The sequence below is a fragment of the Lampris incognitus genome, chromosome 21 (genome assembly GCF_029633865.1).
Source record: "Lampris incognitus isolate fLamInc1 chromosome 21, fLamInc1.hap2, whole genome shotgun sequence".
NCBI lineage: Eukaryota > Metazoa > Chordata > Actinopteri > Lampriformes > Lampridae > Lampris > Lampris incognitus.
The window spans coordinates 8,087,646-8,114,986 of record NC_079231.1 but is presented as its reverse complement, the minus strand read 5'-3'; the positions used below and the strand labels follow the sequence as shown (position 1 = coordinate 8,114,986).

At 47.2% G+C, this 27,341-nt stretch overlaps 2 protein-coding genes across 2 annotated transcripts in view; both read left to right on the top strand.

Annotated features, from left to right (window-relative positions):
• Nucleotides 1-3,470, top strand: part of LOC130131635 (methyl-CpG-binding domain protein 5-like) — a 28,285-nt gene extending 24,815 nt beyond the window's left edge. Inside the window, exons 8-10 of the mRNA XM_056301400.1 lie at nucleotides 1,759-1,832; nucleotides 2,714-2,789; nucleotides 3,236-3,470. Coding sequence (XP_056157375.1) covers nucleotides 1,759-1,832; nucleotides 2,714-2,789; nucleotides 3,236-3,298 — 213 coding nt within the window. The 3' untranslated portion in view covers nucleotides 3,299-3,470. The remainder of the gene's footprint in view (nucleotides 1-1,758; nucleotides 1,833-2,713; nucleotides 2,790-3,235) is intronic.
• Nucleotides 3,471-13,886: 10,416 nt separating this feature from the next.
• Nucleotides 13,887-27,341, top strand: part of LOC130131319 (kinesin heavy chain-like) — a 37,429-nt gene continuing 23,974 nt past the window's right edge. Inside the window, exons 1-6 of the mRNA XM_056300967.1 lie at nucleotides 13,887-14,012; nucleotides 17,498-17,585; nucleotides 17,782-17,855; nucleotides 19,238-19,342; nucleotides 25,612-25,660; nucleotides 25,796-25,851. Coding sequence (XP_056156942.1) covers nucleotides 13,887-14,012; nucleotides 17,498-17,585; nucleotides 17,782-17,855; nucleotides 19,238-19,342; nucleotides 25,612-25,660; nucleotides 25,796-25,851 — 498 coding nt within the window. The remainder of the gene's footprint in view (nucleotides 14,013-17,497; nucleotides 17,586-17,781; nucleotides 17,856-19,237; nucleotides 19,343-25,611; nucleotides 25,661-25,795; nucleotides 25,852-27,341) is intronic.

The following is a 27,341-nucleotide window of genomic DNA, read 5'->3' as shown; positions in this document are numbered from 1 at the left end:
GATGCATTTCACACTGTGTGACTTGGATATATTATATCTAAGACTAACATAGTCTAGACATAAAAAAGACTAAACTAGTACCACACTGTATACTGGCACATTGTACAGAGACAACAGGACCTTGCATGCAGTACAGAAGGACAGTGCCAGGCAGTTCTGTAACATGGAGGGCTTTCCTTCCAGTATCGCTCAGATGTTTTTACATCAGTGCTGTTGAGGAAAAACAGTACTGATGTACTTATTTATTTAGCCTTTTGGCTAATGAAGAACTTTCAATTATAAAAATGTAAAATATTTTATAACATCTTGATGCATGCTTAATAATCCAGTTAAGAAAATCAAAGAAGGTTGAATCAGTTCATCTGGACACAACGTTTACTGACAGAAACATCTCATCACTCATCTCAGTGACCTCCTCAAACTGACTGCAGGTATCCCCACCCTAACGACCCAAACCAACAACCCGTTTCACATGCAAATAGGCATGACTGTTAACTAGAGTTACAATGGCCATGTGTACTATTCACAGAGGATTTGGGAATTTTTGCTATCACAGCATTGTATGATGGCGACAGATGGACTGTGTGGCGGGAGTGTCGGAAAAGTTGAGACGCGTCTTTTCCAAACACCATGTCTCAGTTGCTTTTAAACCCCAAAACACGCTGCGCCAGAAATTGGTCCAACCCAAGGATCGGGTTCCCCGGCACAAACAGAAAAATATAGTGTACGCTGTTAAGTGCCAGGAGAATTGCCATGACTTGTACATCGGGGAAACTAAAGAGACGCTGGCCAAGAGAATGGCACAACACAGGAGAGCTAACACATCAGGCCAGGACTCCACAGTCTACACCATCTACAGGCCAGTGGCCACTGTTTCAAGGATGAGGATGTGCCCATCCTTGATAGGTAGGAGCGCTGGTTTGAACAGGGAGTCAAAGAAGCCATCTATGTTGAGGGAACGACCATCCCTGAGCTGAGGGGTGGGGGTGCTTAAGAGTACGTCTGTCACCATCTTACAATGCTGTGATTGCAAACATTCCCAAGTCCTCTGTGAATAGTACACATGGACCATTAACTCTAGTTAATGGTCACACCCATATTTGCGTATGAAACTGGTCGTTGATTTCGTTTGCTATGCCACTGTATTGTTTATAAGGGTGGGGATACCTGCAGTCAGTTTAGACTGAAGAGATCACTTATGCCTCTTTTCTACTACATGGTACCGGCTCGGCTCAACTCGACTGGACTCGACTCGCAGGGTGTCGTTTTTCTTCACCGTAACAGTACCCCCCTCAGTGGAGATGGTCTGCATTGATTTTGGTACCCGCCCCAGTTTTTTTGGAACTTTTATGAAGGTGGTAGCAGAAAAGTGGTAACAGTTACCAAAATGCTGGTATGTTCCAGTAATGAAAAAAGGAAAAAGTCGAGTTGACTTGAGCTGGTACCATGTAGTGGAAAAGGGGCATTAGATGAGCGATGAAACATTTCTGTCAATAAACGTTGTGTCCAGATGAACTGATTCAACTTTCTTCGAATATTTTATAACGTTATCAGATTTTTAGAAGACTTCAGCTCTTTATCCACCAGCCGCTGTTTCCGACTGATTACAGAGTTCACCAGTCAAACGTAACTTGTAGAAAAACCTCACGAAGAAGAATCATTTCCTGCCACAGACCTTGATCATTTTAAGTCCCAATTCTCACAGCTTTGAACTGGTACAGGTTGCGCCGCCTAACCTTCTCTTTTGTGTGCGACTAGGTTGAACCCGAGAAGCTGAAAACACTAACTCACGACCTGGAAGCACTTGACCGAGCCGCCAAAAGAAACCGCAAGTAAGTCCTCGAAAGACTGACATCATCTACCACCATACAATACTGTTGGACAGTGTCAGTGCGTATGGCAAGTTTTGGTGCCAATCAAACACTACTGTAAGTTTTTTTTTGGATTTCTCCTCCTTTTTCTCCACAATTGTACCTGTCCAATTACCCCACTCTTCCGAGCTGTCCCGGTCGTTGCTCCACCCCCTCTGCCGATCCAGGGCTGCAGACGACCACATGTCTGCTCCGATACTCGCTTCTTTTCACCTGACAGTGAGGCGTTTCACCAGGGGGATGTAGCATGTGGGAGGATCACGCTGTTCTCCCTAGTTCCCCCCGCCCCCTGAACAGGCGCCCCGACTGACCAGAGGAGGCGCTAGTGCAGCGACCAGGACACATACCCACATCCGGCTTCCCACCCGCAGACAAGGCCAATTGTGTCTGTAGGGACACCCGACCAAGCTGGAGGCAACACGGGGATTCGAACCGATGATCCCCGTGTTGGTAGGCAACAGAATAGACCGCCATGCTACCCGGATGCCCACCACTACCCTAACTAGTTCTTGTCGGCCCTTGATTGTTGTTAATGACACAGTCCTGGGAGTTTGATTAATGGCTTTAATCCGGCTTATGTAATGTACGAGATTCCCTTTTTAAGATTTTTTTTTACATTTGTTCACAGTGGCTCACAGAGCAGCAGCAGGGACTTTAACATCCATACTGGATGTGGTGAGCCCTCTAGTGGCGATGGGTGGTAGTACGTTTATCTGCAGCGCTGTGTTAGAACTACTGTGACAGCCATAATGTAATCTGGTCTGTGTGGGCGTCCCTGCGTCCTCCAGTAACTTTTTCGTTTCAGTTTTTTTTAATGGACATTTTAATGTTGTGTCTTCCAGACCCGGGAAACTGAATAATCACTTGGAAGCTGCTATACATGAGGCCATGAGTGAGCTTGATAAGATGTCGGGCACTGTGAGTACCTCCTCCTCTGTCCCTTTTAATTTCTCCTTCTGTCCTATACCACCTCTCCTGTCTTCCCCACTGTCTTCTGGTCTCTCACCACTCCATCTCGCCTCTGTTCATTCTGTGCTACGTCTCCCCGCTGCGTCTTTCTCCTGGTCGTTCTTCCTTTCTCTCATCCTCAGAAAGGAGGTAGGAAAATCAACTGTTGATGTTTGACCACAATGCTTTTATTCTGTGTCTCTATCACACTCTGTCTCTCCCCCTCACTGCTGCTCTCTTTCCCTTTGTCACATAATCGCTCTCTCGTTCTCTCTTTCTCTCTCGCTCTCTCTCCACCTCTCTGTCTGCCTCTGTCTTTACCCTGTTCTCACTTTATCTTTCTCTCTCTGTCTCTCTCTCTCCCCCCGTCTCACTCTCGTTGTGTATGTCTCTCTGTCTTGGTCTAGGTTCACCAGATCCCATCGAGGGACCGTCAGCTAAAGTTGCCCAAACCTAAAAGGAGAAAGATCTCTAGATAACATTGAATGTCTCGGCCCGCACAGTCAACTCGGAAGCCTTCGGGACAACGGTCCGTACAGCCTTGACGCCAACTCTGAGCTCTCCACCAGGTGCTACACACACGGACGTTAGCGGTACGATGTTGCTCCATCGAATCGACTCAACTGACCGACCACGGAAGGTGCTGGAAAAAAAATCCGATCGTGTTACAGTTTTAACTGTAAAAGAAGAGGAAAAAAAAGAAAGGTGAAAAGAACTGATGAAAAGGTTGCAATTTGTCTACAGGTCACTGAATTAACTATTTTTTTCTAGTATAAGATAGTAAAACAAAGGAAAAAACTACAAGCATACCTAACATATTTAAGAAAAATAGACAGTCCAAATATTTCTGATACGTTTTCAATATGTACATAGATAATCCTGAAATTTCATGCTATTGAGAATTGTATGTAAATATTGTACAATGTCATGTACAAGCATACCTAATGCACACTTTACCTTTTATTGTACAAAAACAAAGCAGAAGAGGTGTACCAATGTCTCCGTTTCTATTGAGCGATGCGGCTGTGTCACGCCCGCACACATAGGACAAACAAGAACACAGCCTGAAGCTTTTCTATGATTAAGGTCGTGCTTTTAATTTTTAGTTTTTTTTTTGTATTTTTGTTTTTGTTCGTTTTTTTTTTTCTTTTTTTTCTTTGTGAGGGAACAGCCCGCGGAATAGGCGTGAGTATGTGTGTCCTCCATTGCGACAGCCATGTCACACCAGTTAAGTGTTCATTTGTACTGGGGGGGAGAGAGAACAAAAAAAAAGAGACGACCCCAGAATGAACTTTACCAGCAGAAAGTGTTCCCGAGTTTCCCCCCCAATGCATCATGGGAAATGATCCCCAGCCACCGGCCAAACGCCGGTAGCTGTTTGGCTGCAGTTGGTGAGGTTAGTGTACGCCACCCGGAGGCCCTTCTCCTCTCTGCGAGGTCGGCCGGCCGGTAAAGTAACGAGCGCGGCAGGTTTGCCCGGCGCGTGCAAAGGGGGGCGCACGAGTTCTCGTCCCTCTTGCGACGCTTGAGAATCGCTGCATTAAAGAGAGAAATCAGCCGGACTTGGGGGATGTTTTCACGCCCATGTTCACGCGTGGGTTTTTGCGATACGGTAGTCGGGTGTTTGTTTTGTTTTGACTACAGCTATAGCTTTAGCTGGCGTAACCAAGCCCAGCGGTCAGAGCTCAGCACCCCGGGTCTGTAGGTTGTGGTAATGAACACTAACTCCAGTTTCCAGAACAGCGGACGCGTTTCTCGCAAATTAGGGGCCTTATGTTTTCTTTTTGTTTGTTTGGTGTGTTTGTTGTAAATTATTTATGTACAGTATTTCATATTTATTTTAAGCTTTACAAATATGCTAGATGGCAATAATACTACCGAGAGTTTAAAACTCAAGCCTTATATGTGTATATGTATGTTTTTGTTTTGTATTTACAAGTAGATAGCTCATGTATTCACATAGTTCTTTAAAATGATCATGTTCCCTTTATTTAAGAAGCGAGCATTTGGGAAAACGTACAGAACCGTGTAATGTGTTGTTTGTTCTGCTAAACCGTTCAGCTAGCTACGTTCTATCGGTTAAAGATGGCGTTTAGGTGACTGTACTTCCTGTTAGGAAACCACATACTGATGTTTGCGGCAAAACCCTTTTTTTTCTCCTTCTAAATTTGAGCAGGCAGACGGCGTTACTGGATTGGTAATGAATTACAATCCAACACCACAGCGGGTCACAGGTTCTGGTTGAACCCAGAATCCGCTGTGTCGCTCGCCGCTGTGGAAACCTGATCAACGACGAGCAGTATTGTGTCGGAGGGATCACCGCGACCTTTGCCCTCCGTTACCATCAGGCAGGTTGTGATGATTCACGAGGGGTTCAAAATGAGGCGTTTTTTTTTTCTCCAGACGAATGAGGGAACATTGTTGGGTGCTCCTCCTGGTATCAAAGCCCAGAAATCACTACAGAATTATCGAGTGCAATACTAACGAACAGCAAAGATCTGCAGCTAGACCAACGTCACGTTTTCCCAATTGCCCTAACTTCTTTTCTAGTGTGTGTGTGTGTGTGTGTGTGTGTGTGTGTGTGTGTGTGTGTGTGTGTATGTATGTGTGTGCGTGTGTATGTATGTGTGTGCGTGTGCGCATGTACACGTGCACCATCGATAACCTTGAACTATGACTGACATTCACATTAAAGGAGTCCCATTTGTTTCAGAACATCCTAACCTCCCTGATGGAGACGGACCTGAATGACCTCCAAGTTCACTAAACCGTTACTGTATTTTCTCGAAAACACATATTTAAGGCAACCGTTACAGACTCCACCCCTTTAAAAAGACAAAAACTTGACGTGCGATGTCGAACACTCGAGCTCGTTCGGTAAAGTTCATTCTGTGCCCCCCCAACACACACACACACACACACACTCTCCCATCTCCCCTCCATTTTTAGTGCAATGACACCAGGACCCAGTGTGGTGTTGGGTAACCCATGTTTTTATGTATCTTCTACAAATGTTGTGTTCTTCGTGGTCACCCATCCTCCCCAATGACCCATATGACTGTGTGTGTGTGCGCGCGTGTGTGTGTGTGTGCGTGTGCACGCGTCTCTATATGCCAGTGAACTTTGTGCTCGTTTGACTTGACTTTTCCGTTTTTTATTAACGATTGTTTTGCTTTCTAACACCCCCCCCATCGCCACCTTCCATCTCCATCTTACAACCTTTCCTTATCAGTATTTTATATTTCAGACTTGTAATTAAGTATATATTTCCTCACTAATATATACTTTACAAAAGATAGACTCGCGTGAAGTATGATGTGCACTTGATTGCATTTTTTTTTTAATGTGGGCTAGGGATAGTTTGTCAGTCCATCTTGAAATTGTTTTGGTTTTTTTTTTTCTTGGTTTCGTTTATAAATGGTTTGATGTAAGCAGCATTTTTTTTGTAAATATTGTGAAACATTACAGGTCATGCAGTGAGGTAACATTTTGAACAATGTTGCACAGATGTTTAAGATATTAAAAAACATGGTCACTCTTACAAGAATAACGTGGCGTGTCCAGTGTGTCCTTATCTCCTCCTGCTCGGGCGTCTGTGTCAGGCTGAGTCTCAGACTGATTTGAACGAGCTTAATTTTGTCATAACGTTTTGAGAAGTAGCTGAAATAAAACCGATCATCCCCCTCACACGTAACTGAAAAAAAGTCCACCCCCTTTTTTCCGTTGTTCAACAGCGCCCTCTGGCGGACAAACGGCGGCGTGACGCACTGCAGTGGATCCCACCGAAGTTGAATTACAGGCCGAGGTTGCTCGGCGTCCAGGGGCGCCGGTGTGGGTTCCGTTTCTGCTCGGGTACAATATCGACTCGGGGTCCTTCGCCTACATGTGACGTGGCGGATTGTGTTGCTAGCTAGCGTTGTTTAGCGCTAGCTTTGGCGTTATTAGCTGTGTGTTTTTACAATCCACATTAACACGGAGTTGGTTAGTAAAGGTGCGAAGGCCGAAGGCCCGAGCTGCGTCTAACGTCACTCTACCGTTTCCCGCTGTTCCTAAACTGAACTAGACCCCACCCAAGCCCCCACCCAAGCCCGCACCCAATCGTAGTGCGTGAAGTAGTGACGTCCTCTGTAGTCGCAGGACCTCGAGCACGTCCGGTAGGGTGAGTAGATCCCTCTTTCCACGTTTTTTTAAAGTCAGGAATCCCCGTATCCCCGCTAATGCCCCTATATTGCAACACTTACGGTAAAAAAAAGTTTCAACCCGTCCACTCTAAGAAATTAGGTGAAATAAAGCACGCAGACATAAATCAGGAGGAATATTCACATTTTCATCCAATCAAAGGGTACGTTGCAACACAAATCAAAGGCATTGTAGCCTACATAGTGTAAACTACTGATAAGATACGTTAGCCCCTAGCTAACTGGTCTAACCCTTTAGTCGAGCGGTTAGTGACGTCGCCTTGTGGTGCGGTACACCTCGTATCGAATCCCGCACTGGGCAAGAAAATAACCGGTTACAATAGCAACTAATGAAATGATGTGTGTTTGCGTTGTCAGCTTGAGCCGTTAATTTAGCTAACGTCAGCTCCGCTAGCTGTCAATATCGCGAACACGTGCTTCTGCGCAAACGTCAAAAGAGCCAGCAGTGAATAAGAAACTGTTGTGTAGTCGGTTCATTCATTGTTCATGCATTGCAATGCCACCACGCCACCAGAGGGCGCAGTAGCCTAATGATTGTTGCTGAGTGTAGTACGGCGCTGAGGGTGATGAAGAAGTGAGATAAAAAGAAAGGAGTTGAAAACGTACGGTGCTCGTCTCTTGCCTCGTTATTATTTTACAGCTCAGCTAATGTGATAAAGTCTAGTATAGGACAGAAACTAAACTAAACTTGAACAGTAACGTTACACCCCCGCCGTCCACAGCTCCATTGGAGCCTGCCCCCCCCCAAATCGAGAACCGGCGCAGCCAGAACCCCGAAGCAGCAGCTCCAGGACCGGGACTGCTGAGGCCGTTGAAACCGCCAGCATAGAACCGACACCTTATCAAGGTGTCGGTTCTATGCTGCAACTCCTTTCGTAGCGTTTTAATTCGTGTTGACACGTAACAATATTACGAAAAGAATTAAAATTTCGTAATTCGTGTTGACGCGTGAAAATACGTTGACGTGTTAACGTGAAATATGTTGACGTTATTGGCAGAAAGGAGGCTGCTGGGTTGTTCGGCCCAAGGGAAAGACACTTCAGGGCAGATTGGTGTAAAATGGAGAGCGGTTAGTTCTGCTGAACACGTGGCGACGTCACCGTTGCTATTGCTTGCTCGCTGTCTTGTAAACTCGTGGTTTAGACTAATTGAACAAGAGGTTTGTATCTAATCCCCCATGCACTAGCCGGCCTGGCTTACGTTTGAATTGTAGCGCCACCCCGTGGGCAGGCAGCAGAACGCGCGGGATTTCAAAACAATACAAATTTACCCACTTAAGCGCTGAAGCTCAACACGGGACGCTCATGGAGACGCCAAACTGCAGCAAAGCAACCGGACGGGGCGGACACGTGTCTTCAGTAACGCGCTTTATTGTATTAAAACCGCAACCGGCGCGCTCTTATCGCACTATACAGTACACCCCTGCACGCGCTCATATGTCACCCCCCCCTCCTCCTGAAATGATCCCGGTGCGCCTGTCGGGATCTGATTGGACGGGATTAGGCCTGTTTTCACAAATCCCATATAACAAACTCACAAAAGGCTCACGAGTTGATGAGATTGCAAAACAAATTGATGTCTGTATCTCAAACATTAAGCCGGGATCTTTTAGTCAGTGAGGTCTGTCAGAATTTGATAGTGTAGAGCCGAAGTAACGGAGAAGACCGTAGGTTCACACTTTAGCCGTGTAGGCAACTTTCTTTAATCCACGGTAAATCAGCGAGACAAACAAAACCCACAGCTCGACTGAGCGGAGGTGGCAAGAATAACCAGAAAACTGGCTGGACAACCATAACTTAACCCTGCGTTAACCTGCCAGGGCAACCATGACTTAACCCTTAGTTCCTGGGTTGAATTCTGTCCCCAATACGTGTCCACCACATGAGCCCCCCCAGAATTCGCCCTAGTAATCGAAGTCAGGCAGGCGCGGGTGGACGACAGGCCGTCCGCGGCGGCTCCGGATAACAGGGGCCGGAGTGTCTGTGGGAGGCATTGACGCGGGCCTGTGGAGGTCGGCCTGAGGAGCAGAAGAGGCAGCTCGGGCCTCCACGGGGGGAGGAGGCGGAGCCGGGGGACGACCGCGACGAGGAGGTTGGGCTAACTCCAACGGCTGCGTCAAGTCCAGGTGTGCGGGTTTAACTCGGTCCACTGAAACATGCTCGGCCGTGCCCCCAAAATCCACCACCAGGTGCTTAGTTCCCCGTTCCAGGACGCGGAAGGGGCCGTCATAAGGGGGTTGCAGAGGGGGGCGGTGTGCGTCGTGACGGATGAACACGTAGTCCGCTGACTGCAGACCTGGGGGCACCTGGGACACCGGAGCGCCGTGTTGGGCGGTAGGGACGGGTGTGAAAGCTCTGACCCCGTCCAGCAAGGAGGCTCGTTGGTCCACAGCTGACCAGGGACGCGTTGCATTGGGCATGAAATCGCCTGGGACTCGCAGCGGCGTGCCGTACACCAGCTCCGCAGAGGAGGCTTGTAGGTCTTCCTTCGGGGCGGTCCGCAGGCCCAGCATGACCCATGGGAGCTTGTCAACCCAGTTGCAGTCCTTGAGAGTAGCCCGAAGCGCAGCCTTCATGGACCGGTGGAAGCGCTCACATAGGCCGTTCGCCTGAGGGTGGTAGGCGGTAGTGCGATGAAGCTTGACGCCCAGAGCCTCACCCACAGCATTCCATAGCTCTGAGGTAAACTGTGGCCCACGGTCAGATGAAAGGTCGGAAGGCGTACCGAAACGTGAGACCCACGACCCAATAAAAGCCCGGGCCACATCAGCAGACGTCGTGGATGCCAGGGGAACAGCTTCAGGCCAGCGCGTAGTCCTGTCCACCACAGTGAAGAGGTAGGTGAACCCATGGGAGGGGGGTAGGGGACCAACCAGGTCGACATGGACATGGTCAAATCGTCTCTCCGGCACTGCGAAGCGTTCCAGGGGCGCCTTAATGTGGCGGTGTATCTTAGCCCGCTGACAGGCAACACACGAGTCGGCCCACGCTTTCACGTCTCTCTTAAGTCCCTCCCACACAAACTTAGCAGAGGTCAGGCGCACGGATGGCTTACCGCCTGGATGAGAGAGGCCGTGCACAGCTTCAAATACGGGGCGTCTCCAGCTGTGCGGGACGATGGGCCTGGGCTGTCCTGTGGAGACGTCACACAGGAGGGTGACACCTGTGTCGCTGAAAGGAACGTCCTGCAGGCGGAGCCCCGTGTCGGAGGCCCGGAGACGGAGGATGCTCGGGTCCGTGGCCTGGTCAGCAGCCATCTGTGCATAGTCAAGGCCTAGGTGGACCGCTCCAATCACTGCCCTAGACAGGCAGTCAGCTACCTGGTTAGACTTACCAGCGACGTGCTGGATGTCGGTAGTGAATTCCGAAATGTAGGAGAGTTGTCGCTGCTGGCGAGCGGACCATGGCTCGGCCGTCTTGGACATGGCAAACGTGAGGGGCTTGTGGTCCACGTACGCAGTAAACTCGCGGCCCTCTAGCAGGAAACGGAAATGCCGGACGGCGAGCCAGAGACCGAGGAGTTCCCTGTCAAAAGTACTATACTTGCGCTCTCGGGGTGTAAGCTGGCGACTGAAAAAGGCCAAAGGCTGCCAAGCCCCCCCCACCCACTGTTCGTGAACCGCACCAACAGCATAGTCCGATGCATCCGTGGTTATGGAAATAGGCGCTGTAGGTGAAGGATGCGCTAGCAGGGTAGCCTGGGAGAGCGCAGCTTTAGTCTCGGTGAACGCACGGTCCCGCTCTGCTGTCCAGTCGACCGCCTGGTTGGGGAACATGCCTTTCAGCGCCTCGTACAGTGGCCGGATGATAAAGGCGGCTCGAGGAATGAAGCGGTGGTAGAATGTCACCATCCCGATGAACTCCCTGAGCGCACGAGCTGTTTGGGGGCGCGGAAAGGCCGCCACCGCTTCCACCTTTGAGGGCAGGGGGACTGCCCCGTCCCCAGTGATGCGGTGCCCGAGGAAATCAATGGCTGTCAGCCCGAACCGGCACTTCGCCGGGTTGACGATCAGCCCATGCTGGCTGAGGCGTGTGAAGAGGGCATGAAGATGGGACAGGTGTTCTTCCTCGGAGGCGCTGGCGATGAGTATGTCGTCCAAATAGACGAAGATGAAAGGAAGGCCACGGAGCACTGAATCCATCAGCCGCTGAAAGGACTGGGCCGCGTTTTTGAGTCCAAATGGCATTCGTAGGAATTCAAATAGGCCGAATGGGGTTGTCACCGCTGTCTTGGGGATGTCTGAGGGGTGCACGGGAACTTGATGATAACCACGGACCAGGTCGACTTTTGAGAAGACGCATTTGCCAGACAGGTTTGCAGAAAAGTCCTGGATATGCGGGACAGGATAGCGGTCAGGCGTGGTGGCGTCATTTAGTCGGCGGTAGTCCCCGCATGGGCGCCAACCTCCATCAGGCTTAGCGACGATGTGGAGTGGGGACGCCCACGGGCTGTCAGAGCGGCGGATGATCCCCATGCGTTCCAGGTGCTCGAACTCAGATTTGGCAATGGCGAGTTTGGCGGGGTCGAGACGCCTGGCTCTGGCGTAGACCGGGGGCCCCTTCGTAGCAATGTGATGCTCCACCCCATGCTTAGCGGTGGGTGCAGAGAAGGTAGGCTGGGTGAGGTCAGGGAACTCAGCGAGGAGGCGGGTGAACTTGTCTGCCTCTGAGAGAGAGTTGGCTAGACCTGCATAGGCCGCTTCCCTCCGCGTACATGCGAAGGAGGAGAAGGTTAAGGCATCGACCAGACGGCTGTTCTGAATGTCCACTAGCAAACCGTAAGCGCACAAAAAATCAGCTCCGAGGAGGGGAAGCGTTACATTGGCCATGACGAACTCCCACGTGAAACGTTGTCCACCAAAACACAGTTCTACAGACCGCACGCCGTAGGTGTGGATAGGGCTGCCGTCAGCCGTCGCCAACTGGGGACCCCGCTCCCCGCCCATGATGTCGACGTCAGTAGCAGGGAGCACGCTTCTCTGTGCGCCCGTGTCACAAAGAAATCGCCGACCGGAGATGGTGTCGAGGATGAAGAGTAGCCTGCTCGTATCGCCAACACTCATGGCCACTACTGAGTGTTGGCCCTCTCGTTTCCCGTCGGCCTGTAGTTGCAGGGGGAACGGCACCGTTTAGCTTTCGCACCAAATCGAGCGTGGTACATACAGAGTCCAGAGGGTTTGTAGCGGTCTGATGCTGTGGCGCCACCGTCGGGCCACGCCCGCGATGTCGGCGGGGGGCCAGTGAAGGTAGGAGCCAGCACCCCGGCATGGGAGGAACGTTGTGTAGCGACGAAGAATCGGTCAGCCTCCTTTGCCAGCTCACGGGGATCAGTGATGGTGGAGTTAGCGAGCGCAGTCTGGACGTGGGGCGGCATGTTGCGCAGAAACAGCTCCATAAACAGGAAACATGGCTTTTCTTGACCCAGTAGGTTTAACATCCTGCTCATTAGCTCCGATGGTTTGCCATCTCCCAAGCCCTGAATTGCGAAGAGGCGACGTGCTCTCTCCGTTGCTGACAGTTCAAAAGTGTCAAGGAGGAGATGTTTAAGTGCGGCGTATTTACCATCGGCCGGTGGGTTGGTTATGAAACCGCTTATCCTGGAAGCCGTAGCGCACCCCAGCGCTGCCACTACGTGGTAGTACCTGGTCTCGTCTGCTGTTATGTCTCTGAGCGCGAACTGTGCCTCAGCCTGCGCGAACCATGTAGCCGCGGAAGACTCCCAAAACTCCGGCAGTTTAATTGCAACGGCGTTCGTAGCCATAATGTGTGTGGTTTCAGAAAACTTATCCGAAAACCATCACGTCGGGGTCACCAGTGTAGAGCCGAAGTAACGGAGAAGACCGTAGGTTCACACTTTAGCCGTGTAGGCAACTTTCTTTAATCCACGGTAAATCAGCGAGACAAACAAAACCCACAGCTCGACTGAGCGGAGGTGGCAAGAATAACCAGAAAACTGGCTGGACAACCATAACTTAACCCTGCGTTAACCTGCCAGGGCAACCATGACTTAACCCTTAGTTCCTGGGTTGAATTCTGTCCCCAATACGTGTCCACCACAATAGCAGGCTTTAAATTCGCCAAATTATGGATTCTTGTAATGGAAAACAAATATGTAGGCTTGCGCATTACGAACTCAGCTCGAGTGTTTTAAATATGCCCGGTTGAGTTTCTGTTCAACAACAGATCCCTGATGTTCATCCTGGAAAAGTTTCTACAATTTTCAGAATCGCATCACTGTGGCAAGCGATACAGCTCGTTCCTCTGCGACAGTCGTGGGGGGGGCATGGGGGGCATCCATCCCATGGATAAAATCCCGTTATCAGCGCCATCAGAGTCATTCCCGGACAACTTCGGGACGTTTAAGAAAACCAATCCGATCGAAGCGCGCGCACGCGCGCGCAGGTGTGTGTGTTCATGTGTGTGCGAGCGCAGGCGTGCGGTTGCTGATGCGGGACACGGGACGCGGGAGCGCGCATGCCCGAGACAGGACGATGCGGTTGTTTCCCAGCAGCCGATGCGTCTCGCTAGCCGAGCACAACTTCCCGAGGCGCCTTTAAAGCAGCAACGTTCCCGCTCGTTTTGTCGTCTGATTTCGGCGACGCGTCGCGGCGACCCGCCCAGCGGCTGCTGGAACCCCCGCGGTGTCGGCTCCCGTCAGTCCCGGCGGGATGGAGGACCGCAGCTGACGCCTTTGGCCATGGCGCAGCTAAAGAAAGGTGCACAGACTCGACTCGGATGAAGGACGCGGTCGTGGCTCCGCTGAAGACGCGAACGTCTGCTCGCCGGCTCATCACCCCGCTGGGGGGTTTTTGTTTTGGTTTTAATTAATTAATTCCTGTGGTGTTTGTGTTTTCTAAGAGTTGGCAGCGATGGCGGACGCGGCGGAGTGCGGCGTTAAAGTCATGTGCCGGTTCAGGCCGCTGAACGAGGCGGAAATAACCAGAGGGGACAAATACATCCCCAAATTCAAAGAGGACGACACGGTGGTCATCACGGTAAGTCCGCCTCGTTCCGTCCTGCACCTGTCCTCAGGCCCGCGTGTGTGTGTGTGTGGGGGGGGGGGGGGCGCTGCGGCGCTTCATTTTGCACACGCAGCGTTGCTTATTGGCTCGCAACAACAACCGACTCAGAAACGGTGCGCGCGGGCACCAGGTATTGCGTCGTGCGCATTTCCACGTTGACGCGTCTTGACACGGGAAGACCCGCGACGCGGTGCAGCAGTGGTGCGTCCAAAACCCGGACGCTGCGCTCCGCCGTCTTATTCCTAGGGCTTATAATAAACGTGTCGGCTGTCGTGTGTGTTTGCACCGCAGGAGGAGGAGGAGGTGCTGTTGGTCCGGAGGCGGGCCGGACTGTTGGTACCAAGGCACAGCCGATTGCAGCCCCCCCTCCTTCTTCTGACACCGATGCAGTGGCCAGGCGTGCTGAGTGGGCATCTTTCCCTCCCCCCCCGGGGGGGGGATCCGTTTCGCCTCGTCACCTGTGTTGGACACATTCAATGACTCCATTCTCGGTTGACCCCCCCCCCGCGCGCGTGAGGCCAAAGTGCAAGGCTGATAACACGTGCTTGCGTTTGTTCGTCCGTCAGTTATTCCCGAGGGATCGAACAGCGACATAGTTTTGAAATCTAGCCGGCGGCGCGCGGCGTGGAGTGCCGAGAGGACGCAGGCTCCTCCTCCTCCTCCCACGTGTGCGCGTATGTACGCGCAACAGAACGCGTTAGGGTCAGTGGGTCAGCTGCCAGCGACTCGTCACCCGACATCGCAGTAATCTCGATCATCATTCGCTCTTTAAAATGTCTGCTGGTAGTAGTGTAACGTGCATGGATAAGAAGGCACGCTGGCCGCTGGCTGGCGGGTCTGACCCTTTAGTCGAGCGGTCAGCGATGCCTCCCGCGGTGCGGGCGATACGGGTTCGCGTCCCGGCCGCGGCAGTTCCGGTGGTTGCCCCCCAAATTCGCTACAGCATTAACCAATCACGGTTGAGTAGGCGGTTGCTATGGTTTCACGTTGGCACGCGTTGGGCGTGAAAGAGGCGGAACGCATTGGCCGGAATGATTCCGATGCAGACAACTTTATGTACCCAGAATTCAGGTCTGACAGTCTAGCCAGACATACGCAGACTCACAGACAAGCGGCAGTCGCCACCGTGTCAGAGACTGCAACAGACAGATCGGTGCATCCGGAATGTCGTCAGGACCCGAAGCGCGTCGGTGTTTGTGTGTATTGTGTGGAGAAACGTTCGGCTCGTGGAACGGTCCGGTCTCTCAACTCGCGACTAATCCGACCGTAAACGACGAAGAGGAAGTCGTCACAGGAAACGGAAGCAAGCAGCCAGCGGCTTCACCGGAAGCCCCGAAATATTGGCCGTTTTTTTTTTAAATTAATTTTGTTTTGATAGCCCCATTTATGAATTTACAAGCGTTGTGAGAACAACCGAGAACATAAACGCCAGGGGTGAGAAACAGATGCAATAAAATAAGAAAAGGAAAAACCGCCGTGATATACCCACAGCAAGGCCACCAATTCTGTTCCCGTAACAAAAAGTCCTTAAGTAAAGTCATCGTTTCTACAGCCTTCTCACTGGAACTGAAAGATATAGTGTCCATGCAATGTCCCGGGTCTACTGGCCCGTGTCCCCTGTGGGCTGTGAGGTTGGTGTCGCAGTTCCCGCGGCGGCGGCGTGGAGACCGCAGCCCTGTTCTGTGTTGAGGCGGAAGCGTTTGGCGCATCCGGGCCTGATGCCTGGGGATTACTGTTGATGTCAACAATGTTCAGACTGAGTTCTGCAGTCAAGACAGTACACAGTGTCTTGTCACGTTTATCACACAGCAGAGTTTGTGTGCCAAAGTGGCTGTTTTGTCAGCAGAAACGGATTTCGTTGCAAATCAAACTACAGTTTGTGATTCTTGACAGTCATTACACAAATGTGTTTGCTACTGTCGTTTGTCTTTGCAGATGATGCATGCAGCATGTTTTTGCACAGAGTTGTCATAAGAAGTGGTGCTCTTTTATCCTGCCCATGCTGTATGTGGATGTTAAGTGTGTGCTGGTCTTACTGTGAACTGCGATGGCCTCTTGTATGTTTCCTAAGCCTGACTACGCAACAAATTTCCCATCCGGGACAATGACACAGATCGATGCATCAATCGATTGATTCCTGTGGTTCAGCCTGTTCCAGGTCGTTCAGGGGATGCTGAGAAAAGCAGCCTGTCAGCGGAAAGCAGCAGGACAGGCCGCTTTTCTGTGCTGCAAGGTTTCCCCCTGAGATGGAATAGGGAGGTGGGGGTAGATGCTGATGCAAGAGTGATGAATTGTCCCTCCTGATGCTCGGCTTAGGCGGTACTAGAGAGAGAGATGCAATTTGGATTTCCAGTTTGAATAGTCCATTTCCAGGAGGAGTGATTATTCACTTTGAGGAAAAATACATTATTTTGAGTTTACCTTTGAATATTTTCGAGTCAGATATGTACATAGTTTGTTTTATCACTTAGCTGGTATTAATTACTGGTCAACAGTAGTTGTATGCAGGCCCGCCCACAGAAATGGCTGGGCCCCTGAAAAGGGTCCAGTGAACCCCCCCCCCAAAAAAAAAACACATACACATAAAGTGAGAGAGACTTAGTAACGGGGGCTACATCGGCACACTCAGTCACTCTCTCTCTCACACCCCCCCCCACACACACACACCATGATACAACTCTATGCTCTATGACACACTTAAACACATCAAGATCTGCTACACTTACGCCACACATTTCTTAGTAGAAAATGCAGTTTCTTACCTCATGGCATCACCTTTGCCTCTTATACATACAGCCATCTTCCTTGTCTTACTGGATGCCAAGTCCCTTATAATGTCTTTAAAGTCCATCTGTTTAGCCAGTTCACATTCAGTGGCAAGTATTGCCATTATCATTGCTTATATTTAGGATGAACCCTGCCTGCCGCCCAATGACTTCTGGGATTGGCTCCAGCATCCCCGCGACCTTGACAGCAGGATAAGCGGTTTGGATAATGGATGGATGGATGGATGATTATTGTTGGCCTCAATGGCTAGCGGCTGGGCCCCAGAAAGCCCCCCCCCCTTGGTTGTCTAGTATATAGAACATTGTATAAAGAGTCATAGAGGCCCGGTACTATGGAACATGCTACATGTTGTTGTTGTTGTTTCATGTGCTTGTTTGCCATCAGAATAGACGGAGTCTGGAGAAACTAGAACATATGGTTTAGTAGGTAGTTCAGTACAGGTGTGTGTGTGTGTGTGCGTGTGTTATGGGAGAGAGAGAGTAGTTAGGGCTTCCATCCCCTGTGTAACTTGGCAGACTGAGCGTAAAGCCCGCTGGAGTCACTCATACTAACACGTCTTTATTATCTGTGGTTAGAAAATGCTAAATTATAAAACCAGATATTTCTGCACACACCTTTTTTTGCAGCCGTTGTCTGATGTTGCTGTGTCTGTCCTCTGCTGCTTTAAACAGGGCAAGCCGTACGTCTTCGACCGCGTGTTGCCACCCAACACGTCGCAGGAGCACGTCTACGAGGCCTGCGCCAAGCAGATAGTTAAAGGCAGGAAAACTCTACTCCCCTCTGCTCTGCTGACGCCAGTGCACCTTTATATCAGCCCACTGGTGACACAAGAAATGCACTTTTTGTTTTGGGATAAGCCATGTTAAGAGTATGAGCAGTACAGACTGCGTGCTGGGGTCAGTGTTGAATAGGTTTTGTGTGGCAGCACAGTGACAGACAGTACATGTCGTTCCAGATGTGTTGGGAGGTTATAATGGAACCATATTCGCCTATGGACAGACCTCCTCTGGGAAGACACACACCATGGAGGTAAGAAGACTGTCTGTCTGTCTGTCTGTCTGTCTGTCTGTCTGTCTGTCTGTCTGTCTGTCTGTCTGTCTGTCTGTCTGTCTGTCTGTCTGTCTGTCTGTCTATCTATCTATCTATCTATCTATCTATCTATCTATCTATCTATCTATCTATCTATCTATCTATCTATCTATCCATCCATCCATCCATCCATCCATCTATCTATCTACTTACCTTCGTTCCCACCCACCCACCCATCTATCCATCCATCCATCTATCTATCTATCTATCCATCTCTCTCTCTCTCTCTCTCTCTCTCTCTCTCTCTCTCTCTCTCTCTCGCTCTCTATCTATCTATCTATCTATCTATCTATCTATCTATCTATCTATCTATCTATCTATCTATCTATCTATCTATCTATCTATCTATCTGTCTATCTGTCTATCTGTCTATCTGTCTGTCTGTCTGTCTGTCTGTCTGTCTGTCTATCTATCTATCTATCTATCTATCTATCTATCTATCTATCTATCTATCTATCTATCTATATGTCTATCTATCTGTGTGTCTGTCTGTTGCTCATGCAGTTGGTAGGTCTTCGAGGGTAAATGTTCCTACAGAAAGACTTAAGTCCAATGGGAGAGATTGTCTTTGGATTTAAGCAGAGCGGGTATTGTGTAACAGTATTACTAAGATTTAATTTCACATCAGTGGAAGCTTCTGTGTGTGCACGCGCGCGTGTGTGTGTGTGTGTGTGTGTGTGTGTGTGTGTGTGTGTGTGTGTGTGTGTGTGAGGGGTTGGATCGTAAAAGAATAAAATCCCCCTGTATGTGTAGGAGCCACTGAGGATTTCTCTGGATTTGAAGCTGGAGAGTTCAGACTCTGTCAACAGCAGCCATAGTGATCATTTCCTCCAAATAACAACTTGTACTTGTACTGCATGTTCGTCAGACAAGCCTTTACAACATGTGTTCAAGTCAAGATGGACAGCAGCAGCAGAGACGAGGAAAGATTATACTGTGTTGTGGTGCTCACCCTGGTTCAGTTAATGGGTGAGAGTATAGGCTCATTCCTGACGACTGTGTGTGTGTGTGTGTGTGTGTGTGTGTGTGTGTGTGTGTGTGTGTGTGTGTGTGTGTGTGTGTGTGTGTGTGTGTGTGTGTGTGTGTGTGTGTGTGATGTCAATAAACGTTTTGAGATGTATCCAGAATTGTCTGGTTTAAATTCTGCCCGGGCCTTACAGAGCTATGGGGGGGGGGGTGTAAACGAGAAATTGCCCCAACTACCCACAAAATGCCCCTCTGAGCAAGGCAGTGTTGAGGATATTGTACATTTAATCATGACTTGTTGGAAATCCTGCGTTTTACTGGCTGTTATGTAACTGCTGATCTGTTGCCCCGCTCAGGGAAAGCTACACGACCCGCAGCTGATGGGGATAATCCCTCGCATCGCCCAGGACATCTTCGATCACATTTACTCCATGGACGAGAACCTCGAATTTCACATTAAGGTAAAAAAAAAAAAATGAAAAAAAAAAAGAAAGAAAAAAACCCCAAAAACAAAACAGCAACACAAAACCTGACTTTTCCGTATAAAATATCCCAGCAGAAGAATGATGGCCACCAGCCGGCGCAGTGCTGCGCTTCTCCACCAGCCACCATTTTGAACCCGAATTCCCCCGTTTCCTGAAAGTATGGCAAGTTTGCCAAATCAGTTTTCTTCATGCACATGGTTTTCTCACCAAGGTCATGATGGTAATGATTACTGCAATAATAATACTACCTTCCAACACTTGCATTATCAATGCAAAAAAAAATTAGTTAACGTTGTGTAACCAACCTGACCATGTTAAGCAGGATGCACCAACCTTACACTACTGACGCCTGTCTGTCAAGTGTAGGCTACTTTTCCACATCTCAGTAGAACTGGTGCAGGCTTCCTTTGACCGTCGCCGTAGACTAGAGGCCTCCAGCATACGGGGTGAGGACACATTGGCCTCCGCACAAGACAGAATTGGTACTTGATTAAGGCATCCGGACATCGTCATGATTGTTTCTGGGAGCTGCCTCTGTCTCTGGTAAATTGGACAGGTGATTGATATTGGGATCGCTGACCTACATCATCGTCATCTTCATCACCTCCTCAGCTGTTGCACAGATCCAATCACCACAACCCGATAAATGCATTGGCTCTTTCTGTCATTTTATCACTGGCCTTTTCCCGAGGGTCTGACTTTGAATTCTTTATATTGTCCAAAGGCGGGATTAATGCCTGTAGTGCATGTAATTTAGGGAAAATAGAATAATTGAAGATAATAATTAGAATATTTAATAATTTAAGATTTAATTTAATTAATAATTAAATATTAATATTGATTAATAATTACAATAATATACATTTTTTTACTTTAATTGAAAAATTTAGAATAATAAAATAATTAGAATAATAATTTATAATTTAGGAAAAATAGGAGAAAATAGAAAAAAAATAATTTAGGAAATATCTATAAATAGGATGTATTAATGACATAAATGTATTTCACTGTAAATGCTTTGGTGTCACGATAGTTTTTATCAATTTATTCACGTGTCCTGCTATTTTCCCAGTGCTAACTTTTACTTGACACGTTCCTGTCTCCAGCACCTTCACCTTGGCATCGTAATAAATTAACGACATAACGATCAACAGCAGGTTTCACAGTCTGGGTCCTGTTTCACATGGTATGTGACATTGGCTGCAATTTTTTTTTTTAAGCTTTTTTGTAAATCATTTTACAATTAAATAAACAGACAGGCTCTCTGGTGCGTTGTTCAGGTCAGTTTCTTTATCAACTTTCATAACAGAAGTAGAAAAATGAAAATGCTTGCAGAACAATTATGAGCATGAGAGCAACAACAATGTGCTGTGTTTGACAGCGAGCAAATTCATTAGTGGAGGAAAAGTACACTTTAATAAACCTCCTGATGAGATCAGCTTTATTCATCCAATTGTTCTGTGCAGCAGCAAACACGTCTAGATGACGCAACGATGCATGCAGAATAAGAGTAAAAACACTGTTAATGGATAAATAATATGAATAATGAATGTTAGCATAGATGCTTTGGATCATTATGATGCAACAGGTGAGAGGTCACATCATCAGCATACCTGTCTGCTTGATTTTTAGCAGCAGCATCAGAAAAGTTTGAGAAGCTCTCACAGATGTTCATGAACGGTGTCCTGCCCTGATGGTTTAATGGGCTAAGTGGAGACATGAACAGTCACTGGTTTATGGGTTCAACTCCCCATCAGAGCCTCAGTTATTTAACCCAGGAAAATAAGGATGAGTATTTTTGAAAGCTCACATCCGAAGAAGATATTGAGAATTCAGTGATGATGGTAGGAGCAAGACTTGTTAGATCAGCATTTAGGGCTTCTTAGTAAAGCTGCAAATGTCATGGATTCAAACCCAGCTTGTGTAATTTTTGAAAGCCACCATCCAAAGGAAAGTGTGAAATACTAACTAGTTGTGATGAATGAGGGAGGATCCTGTGGTTCAGTGGTTAGTGCTGTTGTGGGTTCAAAGCTCGCCTAAAACATTCTGTTATTATTTAAATACGAACATCCAAACGAAATATTGAAATGCTCTATGGTGCAGAAACAAATAAGAAGACTTGGTGGTGCAGTGGTTAGGGCTTCTTAGTGAGGATGCAAATGTCATGGGTTCAAGCTCAGTGTCTGTCAGTTTAGGTTTTGAATGCTAACATCCAAAGGAAAGAGTGAAATATTAACTAGTTGTGGTGAAAGAAAGAGGAGACTGGCTCAGTGGTTAGTATTACTCTGAGCTGTTGCAAAAGTTGTGGGTTCAAAGCTTGCCTCAAACACTCTGTTATTATTTAAATGCAACCATCCAAAGGAAATAGTGAAATGCTCCATGGCGCAGAAACAAGCCAGAAGACTTGGTGGTGCAGTGGTTAGTTATCTGCCATGAGGTTGTGGGTTCTAGACCAACATCTATCATTCTATCTAAGTTTTGAATGCTAACATCCAAAAGAAAAAGATATAAGCGCCTGGAGAACAGGATTGAATGTTCACAGCCCTGGTGGAGCAGTGGTTAGTCATTTGCTATAATGTTGATGAGGTTGTGGGTTCTAGACCAGCATCTATCATTCTATCTAAGTTTTGAATGCTAACATCCAAAAGAAAAAGATATAAGCGCCCGGAGAACAAGACTGAGTGTGCAAAGCCGTGGTGGAACAGTGGCTAGTCTTCAAACACTCAACGTGTCTGTCAGTGCGTGATGGTTGGTTCGAATCCCACTCTGTGTGTTGGTATCAGGGCCAACATAGAAGTAGTCTCTGATAAGTGTGGAAATGGCTCTGGAGGAGAGCTGCCGTGGCGTAGGATGAAGATGGTTCTGGAGGAGAGCTGTGGCGGAGGATAAAGAGGGTTCTGGAGCTGTGGCGGAGGATGAAGAGGGTTCTGGAGCAGAGCTGTGGTGGAAGATGAAGAGGGTTCTGAAAGAGAGCTGTGGCAGAGGATGAAGAGGGCTGTGGAGGAGGAAGGTGATGATAGTCCTGGGAGGAGGAGGAGGAAGAGGCACCATGCTAAGAGAGGGAAGGGAGGGTGGTCTGGCCTGTGGGGCCTCTGGGCCTCAGAACAGGTATGAGGTAGGGGGTTATGCTGCTGCTGAAGAAGAAGAAGATGTCAGAGTTGAAAAAAAATTGAAGACTGAAAGTTTCTTGTTATTATGAAGGTTTTTCCTTTGTAATTGACAGTTTTCATATGTTATCTGCAAGTCATACCAAATTTGACATGTTCAATTTATTAGGCGAACATAAAAATGACTTAATACTTAAACTTGCAGAAATGAGCTATTATACATTTTCCATGCCAGACTCACCAATGGAGACTAAAGAAATGATTAAGTACAGTAGCTCAATTTTGCAAGTTTTACTTCCAGTATTTACATCAAATAATTTTGGCTAAGAAATTGAAAATTTCAATCTGCACCTTCTCTTTAAAATTTTACAACAGCAATCTACTCCACAAAAACAGCAGATACCACTTCACCTGATCATCACAGTCTGACATTTCCAAGCGTTCATCATATTTTCCATACAAGCCTTGTTTCTCACCACTGACAACAAAGACGTGATGGATTTCGTGGGACTTGATGCCCATTATTCCACTTTCATTTGCAACTTCTACATGCATGGTGACAAAATGCTCATTATTATTGATTTTAAATGTCATTCATGACCTTAATTCCCAGATTGCAACTGTTTCACTGCATCTAATTTTTTCAAATTTCAAAGGAACTTTTAAATACTGTCAAGCTTAATGCAGGATGCAACATTTAAAATCAAACATCAAATTGCTGTTTCAGCAAATGTGCATTGTAAACAATAAAATTCAAATGCAATTTGGCTTACTTACACTCCATTACAATTTTCTTACAAATTGTGCATACAACATGCAAATTTTGTTACAAATTCTACATGTAACATGCAAATGAAGATGCATTTCAGTATCATCCATTCTAAACCCATCCCTTCTTTGTTGACTCTGTGCCACATTTCTTGTCAGTGGTGACAAAGATAAACGTGTAAACAGTTTTGTTGTTATGCAAATGATCATGCACAAAAAGTACACAATCATACTGACAGAAAGTCGGACTGTTTATATGACTAGGTAACGGATCGTCAAAAGGTATACACCTTCTCTTCACATCAGATACCACTTTAGATTGGATGAGGGGAGTCACATAGTTCTCTTCTGATTTAGGTGTTTATATGAAGGTTCATCTCTCTGGTCGAGCCATCAGTCAGATTGCTATCAGATTATCTATCTGCATGTAAACTGAGCTACTGAGGCCTTTATCCTCAACAAAGGACAGCTGTTATTGTTGAGGAGTCGATCACCGTTGTGAAATTTACATGTTATGAAGCAAAACGTGCACAGAAAGTGGACAAACTTGCATACAAATGAAAGTATCTGAGCTCATAGCAGCTCCTACAGCAACTATGCATGTAATCAGAAGAAGCTGCAAACAAAAAAAAATGTTGTTGGCTATTTGCATAACGCATACCTGTTGATGGACAATGTGATGATGCAAGGTTCCATGCAAGGTTCCACGTGATTGGCTGCAGGCTCAGCAAGCTCAGACATCCAGTGGACATGAGGTAATTTGAAAGGAGTCGCGGTCGTCAGTCTCCGTTGAACCCACCTCCTTGCCAATGTTATCAACCTATGAAAAAAGATTCTGTAAGTAATGAATCCTGTTTAAGGCAATCAGATGAAAGACAATACAGACAACACAGTACTGCCATACTGACACTGTCAACTCTTCTACAGCACTTAGACAAGAAGATAAAATGTTAAAACATTGTTGATCAGTGGTATAAAGTAAAAATACTTTGTTACAAATACTATATGCACCATTGAGATACTTGTAATTGAGTATGAAAATCTTACCTAATTTTCTAAATAAGTGCATGAAGCAGGTGATGTAGCAGACGAGTGAGCTTCCTGTGACAGGAAGGGCATCCACATGCTCTGAGGAAGAGATGGGAGAGAGGAGAGAAAAATCACACACACTGATTAGCATGGCAATGATGGATTATGTTGGCAAAATGCTGAATGAAATATCATCACTGCAGCTTGAAAAAACACAAACATAATGCATTATAATCATGGATAGCATTATAATAATGGATTATATTTATAAGCGCTTCACAGAGAAGCATGGAAACTCACCGATGCTCACCACACATCAGCTTGAGGTGGAGAGGGAGGAATCATTCAGCCAATTACACAGGGGGGGATGATTAGGAGGCCAGATGGAGAGAGACAGGCTGGGAATTTTGCCAGGATGCCAGGGAAAACCCAAACACTGAAATCATTCTTTTCCCTCTTGGAAATGATTTCAGTGTTTGTATTTGCTCAAGCTTCAGCGTATGTGGACATATTTCATTCAATATCAATACCAGACAAGCATAACTGTATGTCTTCAACCAGACCAACTATCCCCTGTAACCATCACACATTATGCCAGATACACAACCTAAGACAAAACACTGAAACTAGAGAAATTTATTGGTGAACATTTGCATATTTCTAAATATTACACAGAAATAAATGATTAGGAACAAAAGCCCCAAAGGGAAACATACTTGCAGAACTTAAAGAGGATCTGGTCAAACACCGGCACCCCAGGCTGCCCAGTATGGTTCTGGGCCATCCAGTATGGTTCTTGGTCGTCCAGTACGGTTCTGGGCCACCCAGCAAACAGAGAGGAAGCTGTACCAGTCAGGGAGGAACTCCACAACGCTCTGCAAACAAAGGACATCACACTCTTTGCATTGTTTCACGGTGGAATTTGGATATTGTCCGATTGCAATATACAATTACTATTTCTCATAAACTTAGCTCTGAAATATCTGAGGTAGTATTTTTGAAAACTGGTTTTGGTTTGATATTATACTTTTCACCACTAAAGTCTAATATGATGAACCTCAGCTGGATTCTTAAATATATTCAATTTTGCATATGTAAATAGCTTCCATGATATATAATTATGTCATATAAAATCTCTTGTGACTATCATGAAATTTGCATAATAATATGCATTTACATTTTCAAAAAAAAACAAACAAACAAAAAAACTCTACTATAGGCAAGGATGTCAAAGGTCATGCCACTTGTCTGTGTACACGGAGTAAGCATGATGGAGAATAGACTGATTAAATCATATTTTACATCTGTTTCTAACATTTACACATCTTTTCCACTGTATAGGTGTCATATTTTGAAATCTACCTGGACAAGATCCGAGACCTGCTGGATGGTAAGTAGTCATCTGGACATCTGTCAGTCATCTGTACTGCGACTATCTTTGTCCCTCAGCTGCAAACAGCGCTCAAACTGCCTCAGAAACATAAATTCTGCTTGACCTGATTTATTTCTCTGCTCATCTCTTCAGTGTCAAAGACCAACCTTGCTGTCCACGAGGACAAAAACAGAGTTCCCTATGTCAAGGCAAGTCCACATGAGAGCAGGCTGTCAGCGTGATGCTCAGATAATCAATCAATCAATTAATCAATCAGTGAATATATCAATTAATCAAACTTTACCACCATACGATGTCTCCTATGTAAATACAGCGCACTTTATATGAGGATGCAGAATATATATATTCATAGAACAAGAAATAGAATATCTACTACTACTACTTTCCGCTGCTCCCGTTAGGGGTCACCACAGCAGATCATCCGTTTCCATCGCTTCCTGTCCTCTGTATCTTCCTCTGTCCCACCAACCACCTGCATGTCCTCTCTCACCACATCCATAAACCTCCTCTTTGGCCTTCCTCTTTTCCTCTTCCCTGGCAGCTCCATATTCAGCAGCCTTCTCCCAATATACCCAGCATCTCTCCTCCACACATGTCCAAACCATCTCAATCTTGTCTCTCTTGCTTTGTCTCCAAACCGTCCAACCTGAGCGGTCCCTGGAATATACTCATTCCTAATCCTGTCCTTCTTCATCACTCCCAAAGAAAATCTTAGCATCTTCATCTCTGCCACCTCCAGCTCCACCTCCTGTCTTTTCGTCAGTGCCACTGTCTCCAAACCATATGACATAGCTGGTCTCACTACCATCTTGTAAACCTTCCCTTTAACTCTTGCTGGTACCCTTCTGTCGCAAATCATTCCTGACACTCTTCTCCACCCACTCCACCCTGCCTGCACTCGCTTCTTCACCTCTCTTCTGCACTCCCCGTTACTTTGGACAGTTGACCCCAAGCATTTATACTGATATGCCTTCATCACCTCTATTCCTTCCATCCTCACCATTCCACTGTCCTCCCTCTCATTCACACATAGGTATTCCGTCTTGCTCCTACTGACTTTCATTCCTCTTCTCTCCAGTGCATACCTCCACCTCTCCAGGCTCTCCTCAACCTGCACCCTACTCTCACTACAGATCACAATGTCATCCGCAAACATCATCGTCCACGGAGACTCCTGCCTGATCTCATCCGTCAACCTGTCCATCACCATTACAAACAAGAAAGGGCTCAGAGCCGATCCTTGATGTAATCCCTCCTTCACCTTGAACCCATCTGTCATTCCAACCACACACCTCACCACTGTCACACTTCCCTCATACATATCCTGCACCACTCCTACATACTTCTCTACAACACCTGACTTCCTCATACAATACCACACCTCCTCTCTCGGCACCCTGTCATATGCTTTCTCTAAATCTACAAAGACACAATGCAACCCTTTCTGACCTTCTCTATACTTCTCAATCAACATTCTCAGAGCAAACATCACATCTGTGGTGCTCTTTCGTGTCATGAAACCATACTGCTACTAAATTATCACCTCTCCTCTTAACCTAGCTTCAATTACTCTTTCCCATATCTTCATGCTGTGGCTGATCAACTTTATACCTCTGTAGTTGCTACAGTTCTGCACATCGCCCTTGTTCTTGAAAATTGGTACCAGTATGCTTCTTCT